This window comes from Orcinus orca, chromosome 14 (genome assembly GCF_937001465.1).
Source record: "Orcinus orca chromosome 14, mOrcOrc1.1, whole genome shotgun sequence".
In the NCBI taxonomy this organism is placed as follows: Eukaryota; Metazoa; Chordata; class Mammalia; order Artiodactyla; family Delphinidae; genus Orcinus; species Orcinus orca.
In genome coordinates, this window is record NC_064572.1 from 34,628,130 (window position 1) to 34,644,653 (window position 16,524).

Consider the following 16,524-nt stretch of genomic DNA (forward strand, 5'->3'; position numbering starts at 1 on the left):
TTTCAATCATTCACTTAAAATAAAAAAGGCAGGGCCAGCCCTAAATTCCTCTGTGGGGTAAACATTAAGCTTCCTCTTCTTTTGGTTTTCCATTTGAAATTTTGAAAATAATGTTCCCGAAAACCTACATTTTTGTCACTTCAAATGACACAAAAAAACGTGAAGGACACAAATCCTAGTTCAAGGAAAGGGCCAACTGATGCACCCTAAGCTGGGGCTGTGACTAGTTACGGGACAGGCTCAGGTGTGGAAGCAGGTCCCCATTCCACCATCTCCCTGCGGCCTGGCAAGCCCAGTGCTTACAGGAGTCCATGCATCAACTCTCTTAAGATGACTGCACTAGGCATACTGCTGAAGAAAGGTGAGTAGAAAGAGAACATTGTGCCAGATGTTGCTTGCCAGACGCAAGGACCAGATGCTGAGTGGAGGATGTGCTTCAGAGGAATTCTGCCCCCTCACTGACGGGAAAGGTCATGTCACCTGGGGCCACTGAGCGAAAGCAAAGCGAACGAGATGCGAGCATTGTAATGGTGCAAAGGCAACTTCCCTACCCTCTGTCTCAGGTAAATTCACAGGACACAGTAAACCAAGCTGTAGGGAGAGGGGAATCTTGGTCTAGACCCAAAGGATAGCTGTTTGCAGTTAGGCAAGAGTTCCTGGGAATCTAGTGGGAGTGAAATGTTTCCTCTTGGTTCATCTCTTCTCCAGAAGGTTCTCTTTATTACCTCCTCCTGCTGCAATTTATGCTGCAGGAGAGAAGAATCCAAAAGGGTTTTCACTAAGTGGAGCAAAATATCTTAACTTTGTAGTCATTTCATAGTCCCAAGATGTCTGGAATATGGGTCTATACAAAGAACAAAAATGGAACAGTTTTCTCCTGAAATAAGAACAGAATAAGGAGCAGGAGTTGGCCAGAGAACGGCCTCAGGTGGGCCCTGCGCGTTTACGAGAAAGGCGCTGGGCAGTGTTTTCCAAAGAGCGACCCCCCACCTCCCCCAGCCCTGCCAGGAGATGTTCTGTAAAAAGAAAATTAAAAAAAAAAAAGGAGGGGGAGGGGGCCTGTAGTCAAATAGGTTTGAGAAAGTCTCTCTAGAACATTATCTTAGAAATTTGTAGTATTCAAAGCACTGAGGAGGCATTCAGGGAAGAAAACTATTTCAGGGGACTTCCCTGGTGGTACAGTGGTTGGGAATCCGCCTGCCAAGGCAGGGGACACGGGTTCGAACCCTGGTCCGGGAAGATCCCACATGCCGCGGAGTAACTGAGCCCGCGCGCCACAACTACTGAGCCCGCGCGCCACAACTACTAAGCCCGCGTGCCACAACTACTGAAGCCCACGCACCTAGAGCCCGTGCTCCGTGACAAGAGAAGCCACTGCAATGAGAAGCCCGCGCACCGCAACGAAGAGTAGCCCCTGCTCGCCGCAACTAGAGAAAGCCCGCGCGCAGCAACAAAGACCCAATGCAGCCAAAAATAAATAAATAAAGTAATTAAAACAAAAACAAACTATTTCTTTTGGGGAAACTGGTCGAAACAAGCTGATTGGTTAACAAACCCCTCTTTGTGGGAAATATTCATCTATGTGTGCTATAGACACACTCGGAAAGCTCTAACCTGGGGCTCCTCAACCTTGGCACTATTGACATTCGGGGCCGGCTAATTCTCTGCTGTGGGGGGCAGTCCTGTGTACTGTAGGATGTTGAGCAGTAACTCCGGCCTCTACCCAGCAGACATGAGCAGCACCGTCCCCTAACTATGACAAACAAGAACATCTCCAGCTATTCCAAACTGTCTCCCGGGAGCGAAATCGTTTACAGTTCAGATTTCTCAGGCCCACTCCCCCTCAGGGAACATGGTACCTTAGTTCAGGCCTGCTCCCAATGAAATCTATCTTTCCTTCGCTAGTCCTCCACCCCAAGACTGGCTGTGAGTCCCAGAGCTCCTATCTTTTTTTTTTTTTTTTTTTTGCGGTACGTGGGCCTCTCACTGTTGTGGCCTCTCCCGTTGCGGAGCACAGGCTCCGGACGCGCAGGCTCAGCGGCCATGGCTCACGGGCCCAGCCGCTCAGCGGCATGTGAGATCCTCCCAGACCGGGGCACGAACCCACATCCCCTGCATCAGCAGGCGGACTCTCAACCACTGTGCCACCAGGGAAGCCCAGAGCTCCTATCTTTTAAGGATGAGCTTTCAGTTAATGAGGCCTTGTGTCATTACCCTCTGTACCCACCACAGCCTCAGTTCCCCACCCTGCCTTAGGCCTATGCAGATGGCTAGTTGTAGGCTGGCTAATGAGGAAAGAAGGTCCCACAGAGACAGTGCTCTGCAGAGGACCCCACAGGAGAGCGAGTGGCCAGACAGCACCCAGCCCAGAGCCTTCCCGCCTCCCCAAGCTTACCTCATGATGTTGGAGGCATCTTCAGCATCGGGGTCTGCGCAGTACTTATTGGCAAGGATTAGGCACGCATCTGCTGACTCTATCTAAGACACCAAAAGGAAAATCACAGAACACAAACATATAAATAGCCATGCTTGGTTGCAGTCTCTCTCTGTTGATGGCTCTGGGGGAACCTGGTGCTTTGCAAGGAAAGAAAAAAACAGTAATTCTGAGAGATTATAGTTTTTGTCAAAAGTGTAGGTTGCAATTTCTTGTTATGATATAAACATTTCATCTTGTTGCCGTTGGAGGGGACAATGTGTACCTTGGTAACTACACTTCCCATTCTGCATAGCCTTTTACACGTAAGCTTTCTGGATTTCTTGAGATAACAATTAATTAAGCCTTTCGGTCCCCTCTCCATCTCCTTGCCCCACCATCTGCACCATCATCCTAACTTTTCCAGTCAGGAAATGGCGTTAGGGGGGCTAAACCTCTTCTCTCAGGCTACCAAGTTAACTGAGTCATTGGGGATTCAGAAATTTAGAGTCCAAAGTCCTTCACTTAACCTTTTTTTCACATCTTAACGGTGAAATAAGAGGAAATGAGAGCCCTAACTCAGACAACAGCTCAGTACTGTTTAGTATACAATTAGCATTCAGATATTCAAAAGACAACGAATCTACGTGTATGAAATGATGTTACAGATGACCTCGAAATACAACCTACTGACTTATCTAAACATGTACCAACAGAGGCTTATTCCTTTGAGGGGATGAGGAGTTGTGCAAAGAATTGATTGCATCTAAATCAGGTCCACGGACAGTAACTATTTTCCCCAAGTTCCCATAAGATTCCACATTAGACATAACTCGGATCAGGTCTGGATAATATTAACAGGACTCTGTAAGCATAAGAATTCCCATTCTGGCTCAGGTCTGCCCTACTTGGGATGTTGTACTTATAACAGACCATTCTTGCATTTGGTGGGAGGCCATGGTTTCCTCCATGGTATGTCACAAATTGTCTCTAGTTTTCCTTCTTTCATAAAGTAAAGAATTTACCCAAATCCTTTTGGCTTATACACGTTTGCCAATTACATTATCTACTGCATTATGTGGTGGCCACAGTAAGCATTTAGATGTCAGTGGATTCAAAATATTAATCGATCTCCACTGGCGTGCAAATACTGAACGTGCTTACAAAATCTATGTGAAATGAGTAAAGTAGCAGATGCCATTCTGTTGTATCTCTTTCCCTTATAAGCCTTAGGTGTGCTTTATAAGAAGGTTCTAACCTAGTAGGTTCTAGAAAGAAAGATTAGCCCATTACCAAGTGCTATCAGATACCTGAGTGTTTAGTTTTGCACCTTTAGTCCTTGGTGAGGAAAAAAGGAAGCTCAAAATGTGTTATGGCTTGGGTAAACTTTATTTTATAGTGTATCCTTAATGTTTCTTTCTGACGTAAATAACAGATTTCAGAGCTACATTGAGTCCAATTTAAGTATTCAAAATGGGAATTACTTGATTGTTATGTTATATATTGAGTCCATACAACTGGTCTACTTCCTTCAGCAGTGCTACTATTGAGGCAACCAGCGATGTCTAGCATGTTATGTACAACAAGTCCACATGTGGAATGCTTACAGGTGGTCCACCATGTGCCGGCAGAACAAAGTCCTGGGACCAGTGCAAGGGTGATACCACGGTTGGTAGTAACTGATTTATCTCATTAGGGGTATGGAGGTGACTCTTGGCCACCCTGGGACGCATGTCCCTTCACCACAGAGTCACACCCCCCCAGATGGAGTAAAAGCAGAAGTCACTTCTTCCTTCTTACCTTGACTCTCGCAAGATCGTGTGGATTGAGGACTGAACCCTGATAAAATTCCACCTGAGTAAAATGTCGTTTGAACAGAGCTTCAAGCTCCAGGTTAGGGGAAATGCTGGGCAGGGAGAGAAAAAACAGCCATTAATATAACAGACTCAGGTATTCAGCCTCCATGACCTCCCTTCCCTCCAATTGTCACAGAGAGAGACATGGTAAAAAGGTTTTCACCTTCAAAGCAGCCCCCTTTCTGGCCATAAATAAGAGGCTCACACTCAAGAGAAGTAAGACCCCAGCCCAACTGAAAACCAAAACCAGTCCGAAGGTAAAATGGAGAGTTCATGACCTTTACAGAGTCTGAGGCCTTTCGGGCAAAATGTCTTCAACCTCATGATGAATGGAATCCCTATTTTATGAATGGAGAAACTGAGGCTGTGACATCAGGGATTAGCCAGAAGTCTTCTGGCAGAACCTCCCGCTGTTCCTTCCATCAAAAGCCTTTTCCCTGCTTCTCCACGTCATGGACTTTTCACTCCCCAGGGCCTGGATCAAAAAAACGTCCCTTCTGAGCAGCCACACACAGAGCTGATCCACTCTCGGTATCGCTCTTGATTCAGCGTGTGTACACTAGTCATCGTTCTTGGTGCTGAGCTACACAGCCATCCTTCCCATTGCAGGGCAAGGATTAAAACACTGGTGGACCTGTTCATTCATTGATTATTTCTGCAGAGATGAAAAATACCTATTCTCTGTTAGGTACTGTGCCTACTGGGTGCCAAGAACCTACAAGGTGCCAAGGACTGAGCTAACCAACCCCTGCCTAACATTTATGTAGTACTCAGTAATGATCATAACCGCTGATGTTCTTAGTACTCAGTAATGATCATAACGGCTAATGTTCTTAGTACTCAGTAACGATCATAACCGCTAATGTTCCTGAGCATTTACTATGTGGCAGCTACCATCCTAAGCACTTGACAAGTATTAACTCATTTAAACCTCAAAAACAACTCTACAGGAAGGGATGCTATTAACCCAAAGCTCTGAGAGGTTAATTAACTGGGCCATGGACGACAAGGCTGACACTGATAGATGCTGGGGTCCTAGCAATTGAAGCAGTAACAGCCGGCTTGTTGATTCCGACTAAGGCAGTGGGCGAGAGAAAAGCAGCTGCCTGTGCAAATCCAACCAGTCTTCCAGATCCGTGACAAGCCAGTCCTCCTTCAGGAAGCCTGCCTGCCCCGGAAATACAAGGAGTGGTGGTCTCTCCCCGATACAGATGCCCCGTGTGATTCTGCCACTTGATTAAACTGACATCAGTCTGTTACTGGAGGATCCATGTTGTGCTCCAATTGCTGCACAGGTGCTCATCTTGACATGCCAAACCAAGATGAGGGCAGAACCTATACACTATACTTGTCTTGAACCTTCCAAACGCTCAGCAGAGGATGGGCCCCACAGCTGGCCAGCGGTGGCTAAGCAGTTAATTGGATCTGTGGGTTCTGCTCCTGTGCCCGTGGCCTGGCTGGTCTTTTCAGAACTTGGATAAGTCAGTGCTAAGAAGAAAAATGCTGGTGCTCAGACATGGTCAGTTTCATATTCACAAATGCCGAAAGGAAGGAGATGCACCGGATAGCTACAGGAAAGTCAACCTCGGTGGGATCTCAGAGCAGGACTGAGTCCTGGGTGGTCAACCCCACATGGAGCCAACACCAACGTGTGAGCTTTGTCCCTTGGCAACATGGGGCTAAGACTGGCCCCCATGATAGCCCCATCTCCATAAAAGAAGAGGGTGCCACCCACGTCAACATGCCTGTATCCCCCAACTCTCCACCCCTGTTATGGACTACCTTTTACCTAAAAGGGGATCAGGCAAAGAACTTGCTTTCCTCACCTGTAAAACAAACTTGATAAGACCTACCTCCTAAGTACATTGGGCAGCCTAATGTATTTTCTCTCTCACGATAACAGCTAACATTTATTGAGCACTTACTGTGTGCCTGATTCTGCTCTGTATACTTGGAATGGATTACTTCTTTTCATGCTCAAAATAGCCCAGGAAACCATTGTGATCTCCCCATCTTATGGATGTGGAAACTGAGGCCCAGAGAGGTGAACTTGTTCAGTACTTGGTTGAGTCAGGATTCAGACTGAAGTCTGAGTCAAGCATGTACTCTTACTCCCTCTGTTGATTTCAGGAGAGGCTGTGGTGACCAGCACTGTGTCCTACACCGAAGGTTCCTAGGAACGACAGCTGCTGTTGTTACTGCTGCTATTACCCTGTACCCTGCTTCCTCTTATGTCTCTGTCTTGCTTGGTCACTATGTCAGTCCTGCACTCCTAAAGAATCTACACCACACAGCTAATCACCCACACCAGACACTGTGGACACACCTGGATCGCATAGATCCAGACAGCTGAGGGGACAGTACTGACGTGTCTGACCCATAATGAACCCCACTGTTACTTGCCAGAATTGCTTCCACAGAGACAGATACTGCTCTTATTCACTGAACGAGTGCGTTGCTTCCTTTCCGTCGGTTCCAGAACATCCTCCCCAATGAGCCCAGCAGGGATCGTGGCTGATTCAACTCTGCTCTGCCCCCCGAATGCTGCCCTCACATCACCCCTCCTCCAGACACCTGAGGCGTCCCCCTAGAGATGCCTGGTTGGGTGGAGGGTCTAGAAACAGCAGGGGCCTCTTACTTGTGAAGAAAGACAATCTCCACGTTGACATCATCCCGGTCCTTGTGCAGAAAGTCCTTCAGGAAGTTGGAAACGCTCTCCAGCGTGATGTGTCCACAGACCACAATGTGCCTGCATGGGAGAGGCCAGTTAGATGAGGCCAGCCCAGCGATGCCCCGGCACCCACCCGCGGCCAGACAGAGGAAGCGCGCAGCTGCAGGGAAGCATTCGTCTCCCCCCAAGGAGGCTCAGTAAAGCCCAGCTCCCCTCCCTGGAGGGCAGTGAGGCAAAGCAGCGGGGCTGGAAAGTGCTCAGAGACTCTTTGACAGAAGACCATATGGCTTCTCACCTGATGCTGCACAAAATCCTATTAAAAGCCCAGCCGTTCGGCCAAGTGGTTTTATGCATTTAACAATAAGTGACATTACGCTTGAGCTTAAACGCTGCATTATCAAGTCCCTTGCAGATTCATATCTCTCCCTTTCTGCCCACAAAGCGTCCTCCCAGGAGATTTACCGAATGAGTCCTGGTTTATGACATAGAGCTTATCAGGTAATGAGATAACAAATCTTGTTGAAATGATGATTTTGTGTGTAAGAAAGCGGACTTTTATCAGGGTGGCTAATGTGCAGCTTGACACATTATGGGCTCTGCTGGCCGTAAGCACTAAAAAGGAAATTTTGCACTTTTCCGCCATAACTCCTCTGACAAGGGGGGCATGTAACACTTTACAGTAAGTGAGCATTACTCAGGGCTAAATGGGGATGGGACACCTATGGAATCTGAGATCGTGCCGCAGGCAGGCTGTGCATCCCCAGACAGCTGCTTCCTTAGGGTGCCTGGGATTTCTTTGAGAAACAAAGGAATTTACCTCAGGATGGGGAGAAAAGCTAGGAAGGGATGATGAAGACGGAATTGTCTGCCTTTATTTCGGGGTGGTTTGGACTTCTGTTTCTGGAGATGGTAACTCCCCCTGAGGAGATGAGCCCATGGAAGAAAGAACAGTCTCCCCAACATCTTTGGGCTCCTGGACCAATCTGACTTTGACACTGGGCTATACTATGGCCACTTATACTTATTACATATGATGCTTAGTCAGGAGGAAGCTCTTTGGTGCAAGAGTTAGCCCCGTGACTGACTGTGGAGATAAAACCTGCTGGCTTCTACTAAAGAGACTGCAGCAAAAGGCTCAGCCCAGATCCCTGTGCCCCTCAGGCTGACAGTGACAGAGGCTGACTGCCTGGCTGGGCTGTGAGGCACGGGCAGGTGGTGAACACGAAGCACGGTCATTTTGCGGGGAAATTTAGAACGGCCAGGCCCCTTGCACTTCATAATTGCTCTGTGCACATTCCAATAAGGCAGAAAAGCTCATTGGCTGGAGGCGGCTCCTAAGAGAAGGCAGCGATGATTGCTTATGCGATGTTCCATTAGATGCCATTACAAGAGCCTGCCCTTTTCGGTGTAATTTGGTGCTTGACTAAGTGTGCGAGAATAATGCAGTAAACTCATCGGTGAAAGGATAATGATGCAGAACAAAGAGTAAATCAATAATACGCATGATGCAGTTAATAATATCACCATTACGGACTGTTATTGTTACGGTGCTGCACTTAGCGATCGGGCAAGTGGAGGCCCTTGGAGGGGGGATTGTGGAATGTCAGTGGGCTCCCTCAGAAGAGACGTTTTAATATAATCACTTTGTTCTCAAGCCAGTACCTACTAGGTTAAGGGAGGTCCCTTGGTCACTGATTCAAATTTTATGCCCCCAAACCCGTATGACTAAGTTCCTTCTGAAACACACAGTATGTATGTCAGAATACATGATGTAAGTTGAACAACTGGACTATAAACATTTTCATCAGGTCATATCTTAAACTGTTTCTTGTGGCGAACGTGCATTTATGTGGACAAAACAGGCTGCAAGTGAATATGCATGTTCTGAATAAGACTTCTGATTTTGAACTTGCCAAGTATGTTCAGAAAGTGGTTGAGAAACAGTATATCCCTCCTGATATCTGACCTCTCCACAAATGACAGTGGGGCTTTTTGGGGGCAATTCTAATGCTTTCTGCTTACAAACTTCCGTCACAGAGAACAAGGCCAGCATGAATCCAATGTATGGGCACCTCTGCAGGACAGATATGTGACTGGAACTCTTCCCGAAAGTAAGCCAGATTTCACTCCCTGCTCTGCCACCAAGGACGTGTGTGATCCTGGGCAAGCTACTTATCCCCATTCGATTGAAGAGGGAGCTGAGAGGTTAATACTACCCATCCAGCCGCCTGCACCAGGCATCGCAGAGCTCAAAGTTCTATACCAGCATAAGCCTGGTTACCATTCAGAGCTAGACTCAAATCAATGATAGGTCCAGGGAAATGCCAGAACATTCAACCTTCCTATCCTGTACGCAAAGAACTGAATGAACATCTGCCAGCACTCCCTTTTCCTCCTCTGAGCTCATTCATCTCCAGGACAGATGTGTGGGAAGCAGAGGGGAAGGAGATGAGTCCACCCTCTTACCCTTGAATCAAAGATTCAGCCAGCTGATTTATTCAGCCTTAGAAAGAGACAGGGTTCTTTTAGTTGAAAATGTTCTGGGTACATATAAAATATATTCCAATGCAATCAATATTATCCCTTAAGCCTTTAATTAGCTTTCACTTCTCTTAAGAAGTAGACAAATGTTGGCAGGAGAGGGGAGAAAAAAAGGATTGACTTTTCTAATTTGGTGCTAGCTGTCCAATACCATTCCAGACAATTGAAAATATGTATCTTTAAGCTACAGCATGATTTCTGAGGTGGAGAGCAGACTTTATCAAAAAGGAAGAAAAAAAATCTTCCTTCAACATAATTGGTATTTTTGCTCAGAAAAAGTGAGAGTGATTGAAAGCAGACGGCCTTTTTGCCCAAGAAGAGTTATTAAGTACACTATCATGGCAACCTTGGAGAACCCATATTGTTCCAATCTGTCCTCTATCTGATTTGAAGATTTACGGCTTCCTCCTTTTGTGCCAATAATCATTTCCCTCCATTTTGTTTTCCGTACAGTGGAAGCTATCAAGGAGCCCACATATTGAAAATGTTTGAATGCAGTTAGAAGAGATGGATGGAGAGAAGCTGCCTCTCTAAATCAGCATCTGCATTAGAAGATCTGCTCCCACCAGCCCGTATCTGAGGGATCACTAGGGGCCCTGCAGGAGTGCAAGGGATGGATGGTGAAAGGGGAAATGTTATTTTCCAGAAATATTTTCAGGACTTTTGAAAATTCCATGGGCAATAGTTTGAAGAAAGCTGTTATTGCTGGGAGAAGAGAAGCAGAATTTCTCACATCTTCAGTGACTGAAAATATAATTGAAAATACTCTAAGATTGAGAGCAGGGTGTGCCCTCCTTGGAAGCAGAGTGATGGCTGTTCACGGTGCATGATTTGAGAAATGCCAAAAAGATCTTCATCTAAAATTCTCTCTGTCGGGTTCCTTGACACCTACAAATCTACCATGTGAGATTCATACTTTGATAGCCCTGGGGTAGCTCAGCTCAGACACTAAGTAACCAAATAGTCTTGGGCAAGGTACCCATTCTGCATTTTACAACTGTAATGTCAGAGTCTCTGAGGGGCTGGAGCTAGAACCTGATTCATGAGGTTATCTTGAGGATTTATTTAAACAGATAATACATGGAAAGGGCCTAGTAAAGAGTCTGGGCCATTTTAAGAATGATTAAATGGTAGGATTCATGTCATATCTGTAAATCAGGATGTAACAGATATGAAGTGCTCTATGGCTCCTGGAGTCTCTCTCACCTGATCCTCAAACAACCCTGTGTTGCTACTATTTGTATCTTTTCAAATAACCTCTCTGAACCTCAATTTCCTTAAGTCATGTGCCTGACGTCCCACGGCAGGTAAAGTGACTTGCCCAGCATATGAGCCAGGTGTCAGCCTCTAACTCTCACAAAGACAAAGGTGATGAAATGGAGAGAGCAGAGGTTTGGGTATTTCAGCTTCCGCTCCTTCACGACAGACAGGGCTGGGCCAACAAAAGGTCCTCTCAGACACATGGTGGAGGAGACGTCGGAGGGTCCTCCCTGGGCCAGGAGAGAGGCCCTGACTTAAAGCATCACCACTTTGTGGTATCACGGGATTCTAGCTGCGTCTAATCAGCCAGGCCAGCGAGCTCAAGACAGCAAAGGCTGAGTGACAACAAACTCTAGACCAAGTTTTGAACTGAAGCCACCCAATTTGGCAAGACAAAGGGCTGCAAGGGGATATAAATGTCCATTTTAGATACTTTATGCCATGTCCAGCCCAAGGTTCCAGAAGACAACAAAAAGCTAAAAGATTCACTGACAACAGAGAATATTTAGGAAAGTTAGCTATGAAGGGCTCTAACGTTCTTCCCATCTGCGGCTCTGGACTTGAACATTTTTAGACTACCAGCAATCTTAATGATGGGTGTCTACAGGGCCTGGCCACTCAAGTTTGTGAAGATGGCCAACAAACCTAAATCATTAACCATTCCTGATGTGATGGTCTTTCTGGTTTTTAAAGTTTTCTCAAGTCCTGTGAACAACTCTTTCTTGGGATAAACTAATTTTAATGGCTTGGATTAAAAGACCCAACTCAGATACGCAAGAAACCATCTGAAACGCCAAAATAGTAGCCGATGGCATTCTGTGGGAAGGAGTTACTCATCCAGCGTAAGCAAGCATGCCTGGTTTGGGTAAGGGCCAGAAACATGGGATGGATTGGATCAGGAGTGGGTAGCGCTAGTGTGCCATGGAGCAGGCTTGGCATCAAGGGGGTTGAGTGTGACTTAACCAGAAGAAGAATGATGCTTGACTATTACAAACTCTATCAGCTTCACCAGAACGCTGCCAGTTGCTTATTTCCTGGGTACGTCTTCACTAAATACACACTGGGGTGCCCCTCCCATTATTAACCATCTCCACTTCCAGAAGGAAACCCTGCACATTATCCTCATTCTGTCGACACCTTTCTTGGAGATGGGTCAGGAATGCCAGAATGCCCCCGCTGAGTTGGAACTTCAGTTTCAGAACTCAATTCCACTGGTGTCTTTGAGAATGGATCACTCAGGGGACCTGACTCATGACAGGAGGCATAAGAGGACAGAGTGGGGTCCAGACAAAGCTTCCCAAGGTTCCAGCAAAAGAGGCATGCAGAGATCCACTGCGGTGGCGTGTAGCTCAATGAGAATATCTACACACTTTTAAAAAGACTCCGGTAATGTTTCTTAAAGCCAGTGGGCTTTGAGAAAGTGCCAATGATAGGCTTCCTTCCACGCTCTCCCGTTCTTCTTAGTCTCAGGATGGCCCTTGGTGTATGTTTAGTCTAGTACCTGCATTATTTTGATATGGAAACAGAGGTCCAGAGATCAGTGCAAGGTGAATGCCAGAGCATGGGCAGACCTACCCCCTCGGCTTGATGTCTTCTAAACTGAAACAGCTGGTGCCCCTGAAAGGAGCCTGGGCTAGGAATCAGGAGACTGGGGCAGGGGTGGGGGGTGGGGGGTTGTCCTGTGTGACCCGGGGCCAGTCACTAGAAAATGAAGAGACGCAGACTGACGGGGTTGCACCCACAGGTGCTGCTGCATCCTCTCTCGGCGTTCCAGTTCTCTGTCCCCACCCTAATCCATGCCATCCTATCTTCTCTAGACATCTGCAATGGCTTCTTAATTCGGTCCCCTGTTTACTCCCCTCCCACCCCCCCAAAAAAAGCAAGCTGAAGAGTGAGGACTGCGGCAAATTCGACTGCATCACGTCCCACGAGGGCAGGGAGGTCTCAGATCTCTCTTTAGCTGAGCCTCACTCTAGGAAGACAATGTAAAATGCACAGCTCTGGGCTGTTTATTTTTAAAGATACTATATCCATCTTTACTGGAACAAGTATAAAGAACTTAAAAAACCCATAGCTATCCTGTCACAATAAATCATACAGAGTAAATTGAAAATCCTATACAGCTTTCCCTGAATACACTGTGCTCACTTTGTCAAAGAGGTAGATGAAATGTGGCATATATTGATCTAGATGCCTCTGTAAAACTATAATATTTATATCAAATACATATGCTAGAATTTTGTCTGTCCCTCTGCCGAGCCTTCTAATCATGCTTTCCTCATCCTACCTCTCACTCCCAGCGCCTCCCACTATTGGAAATTGTATCTGATGGGAATGCATTTTAAGAAGGACCTGTCAGCGGAATTCGACAGCATTTTATCACATAGAAAGCAGGGCAGGGGTGACAAAAGACCCCATGACCCAAATCACACAGTGGTCCGTCCTCAAAGTTCACGCTGCCCCTCCTAGGTTGAACTGAAGCCATTCAGGGTCGACATAACTCTCTCTCCAAGACTCTGTCTCTCATGCAAGCTGAGATTCAGGAAGGTTGTGGGCTTTACGTTCTGTCTCACCTGGTAGTGCTTTTTGTGGCTGCTTCATCAGGCAGCTTCCCCGATTTGGGGCATGTCCTTTAGAGCAACAGTTACCCAGGTTTTCCCTTTAAGGCTCATGACCCCACTGCCCAAAGGAAGAAGGTTAATCCTAATCCTGCCTCCCCACTGCCGCTGGTAGCAAGAGCCCGTCCCAAAGGAACTGCCTTCCACGTGGGGTGACTGTCTTCAGCAAACAAAAGCTAACTCCAGGCTGTGTGGGCCCCGTCCTTCCATGCCACCCTGAGGGCTAGCTCAGGACCCCCAAAACTTGCTGGGCTTTCAAGAACTGTCTATTGATCAATGGAACAGTTGGCGAAGTGTGCCTGGCTTGGACACCCTATGTCATAGGAAGTGCAGAAGAAATTTTAGTGAGTTAACTGCAAGCCTGCAGATCACTGGCTGATTCTGCCACCTCCGATCTACCACCGTGTCTCGTTTGTGAGAGGACAGTCCATGTAAAGAGGACAAAAATGAAAACAAAACAATTGTGGGCATCTATGGAGCTCATGATCCCAAACCCTGGTTTTAACTACTTCCTGTTAAAACAGGTAAAAAAACAAAAGCAAGCCAACAACAACAACAGAAACAAAACCAAGGAGGTTCGGAGATAACTGTCTACCCAGGGCCCACATCTAGTACCTTGCTAACTGCAAAGGAAGAAAATGTCTTTTCCCTCCTAGTGAGGAAGAGGATAAAGTAATCATCTTATCCAGCTGTCAACAGAGCTATGCTGGAGGAGACAGGCTGTTTAGCTGTTTCCCTAAATGGGGGCAGAGCTGAGCAAATAGATCCCAACAGTGCGGCAAAGGCACCTCTGTAAAACAGAGCCCCAAGGTCAGAGGACAGACTACTGACAGCCCCAACAGAGAACACTGGGACGTCCTGACAAGACCAGAGCTTTCTGCATGAAGAGAGTGTATCTCATCTTAGGCAGACAGTCAGGACCTAAACTACACAGAGGGATCTGTATCTGCACCTCCACCATCCCAAGTCACAATTAGACCTCCATAACCACACCAGGCACAAGGAATGATCACACACCTTTTGTAGCTTGTTGCCTAAAAGGAACTTCAGTCCAAGTCTTAAAAATAGATACTGAGAACCTCAGAGCAGGAGATGTTGGCTGTATTTACCAGTCCAGCATGTACCCTCCTTTCAACAGCACCTCATTTTTTGGGAAAAATTAAAATAGTTTAAATTTTTAAATGCTGTCAAAGAGAGTTTAGGGTTTATAAATTAATTAATTTTTGATCTTTCCTCATTGGATTTGGCTATAGGAAGAGACTGCAGTTACCTAAATGTACAGATTCGTAAAATCAGGTGCTAGATTTGTTTTGGACACACACACATATATACACACACACAACTTTTTTTTTTTTTTTGACAATGTCTTCAAAGTACTTGCAAAGAAAAATGCACTGATCAGCACCACGGTGAGGGCCCAGCGCTCTGGTTGTCTACAATGGCGTTCGTGATAAGATTAAGCAAAAACCTAAACCTTGGCCTGGGGAAAGGATGGAGGGAGAGGTGTGAGAAGAGGACATGCAGATAAGCCCTGCTTCTGCTGCTTGTGCACGTAATTAAGAAGCCGCTCCTCATCTGGAGCACGGGCTCTGTCCAACCTAAAGAGTAGCACCTCATTTTTATTTTGGGGAACCACCCGTCCCCAATCCGATGTAGTCTTGGGACCTTTAACCATGGTTCCCTGCCCAAACTAGGCCAACCAGAGCTTTTCAATCTTAAATGAAGGGACACCAAGTTAACGGTGGGAACTGACTGATCCTGATGGGGAAACCCTGTAAGGATTTTCACTGAATTGCGGCCTGCTGGATCCCAGGGCTGCTTTTCTAGCTAATCTCTGTCCTTTCCGAGATCTTCAGCTTTCCTCTGAATGTCATAAGATACTCTAACCGCCGAAAAAGAAAATTCCTTTTCTGCTGAAGTCAGCAAGAATCAGTTTCTGTTGCCTATACCTAAAGAATCCTAACTGTAGCATTTGTTTACTTTAGCTTCTCATTGAATTCTCACAATAACCCAGTATGCAGGTTTTATCACCACTATTTTGCTTTTTTCCTCCTCCTTCCTTCCTTCCTTCCTTCCTGGAAGAGGACTCACACAGCTTCTTAAGTAAGCATTTCCATAATGGCCCACTTCTCACAAATTACACCGGTTCTTCCTTGTGTCTCTCCCCAACACCCTCCCTCACTCTTCTGCATTTTATCCATCCACTACTGCAGGGCTTGGTGGCCTTTGGCCATTTTTAAGTAAGCCAATCTTTCTTTGACCTGTTTCTTCCTATCCTAGGTGGTTCTCTGCTCTTATAGAGAAATCCAGGCACTGAACAGCACTTTCCTCTATTCAGATCAAATCAGATTTGCCTGTTTCCACTTGGTAATGATGCTTCTGAACAGAGGCACCAAGTGGAGAGAGTATGGAGGCAAAAGTCAGCTACACCCTTTGGGGATGAAGGTGGAACAGAGGGAGAATGAGTCCAGGCAAAGAAATGGTCCTTAATTTTCCCTTGTAGAGGGGAGGTATTCTAGCTTTGATGTGCAAAGCGAGTCCCACCTCTTTCCTGAACAGCCCTGGTAAATAATGCATCATGGCCCTAGAACATATGCTGCTGGGATTGACTCTCCCATAACAACGATCAAGTTGACACATCCTGGCCTCGTTCCCCAGCCACACCCAAGGGTGTTGCCCCAGCTAGCATATGTTGCTAGCCATCCACTTTGAGTAGACCCCAACACATTAAGCCTCCATCTGGGAGCCTCCACACATAAGTACTGGGAGGATTCTACCAGTTCCAGAGCTTGCTAAGGCATAAGATGCCACAGAAGGACTTTGTCAGATATGGAAAGGATCGGAACTCAGGGTGGCAGCAGCAGTTCCCCTACCTCCCAAATCTTTTCACACCCCTCTTTCACTGGGTCCATCGTTAGACCCATAGGTTTTTAGATGCACAAGTCACCCCACTGTTACCTCTGCCCTAACTACTCTAACGGGTACATTTAACAATGTGAATCATCAATTTGCTTTTAGGAGCATTCCCTCTAAAATGCTTGTAGCCTTCATGATTCTTTTATACCTTCATTATTTTATTGAACAAAGTTCCTGCCAAAAGAGCATTTCACGGGGACGATGCTCCTCTGTCATCCAGCTTCTGTTTATTATCTGTGCTGCCAAAGC

General features: G+C 46.4%; 1 protein-coding gene across 17 annotated transcripts in view; it reads right to left on the bottom strand.

The window, feature by feature from the left end:
• Window positions 1–16,524, bottom strand: part of KCNMA1 (potassium calcium-activated channel subfamily M alpha 1) — a 749,169-nt gene that overhangs the window by 206,683 nt on the left and 525,962 nt on the right. For all 17 annotated transcript variants that reach the window (XR_007471407.1, XM_004273064.3, XM_049697236.1 and 14 more), the window contains exons 10-12: window positions 6,908–7,018; window positions 4,214–4,319; window positions 2,396–2,478 (exon numbers count right to left, since the gene is read on the bottom strand). Coding sequence is in view for 16 of the 17 variants with exons in the window: in XM_004273064.3 (XP_004273112.1) it covers window positions 2,396–2,478; window positions 4,214–4,319; window positions 6,908–7,018 (300 nt within the window). In the remaining variant the exon portion in view is untranslated. The remainder of the gene's footprint in view (window positions 1–2,395; window positions 2,479–4,213; window positions 4,320–6,907; window positions 7,019–16,524) is intronic.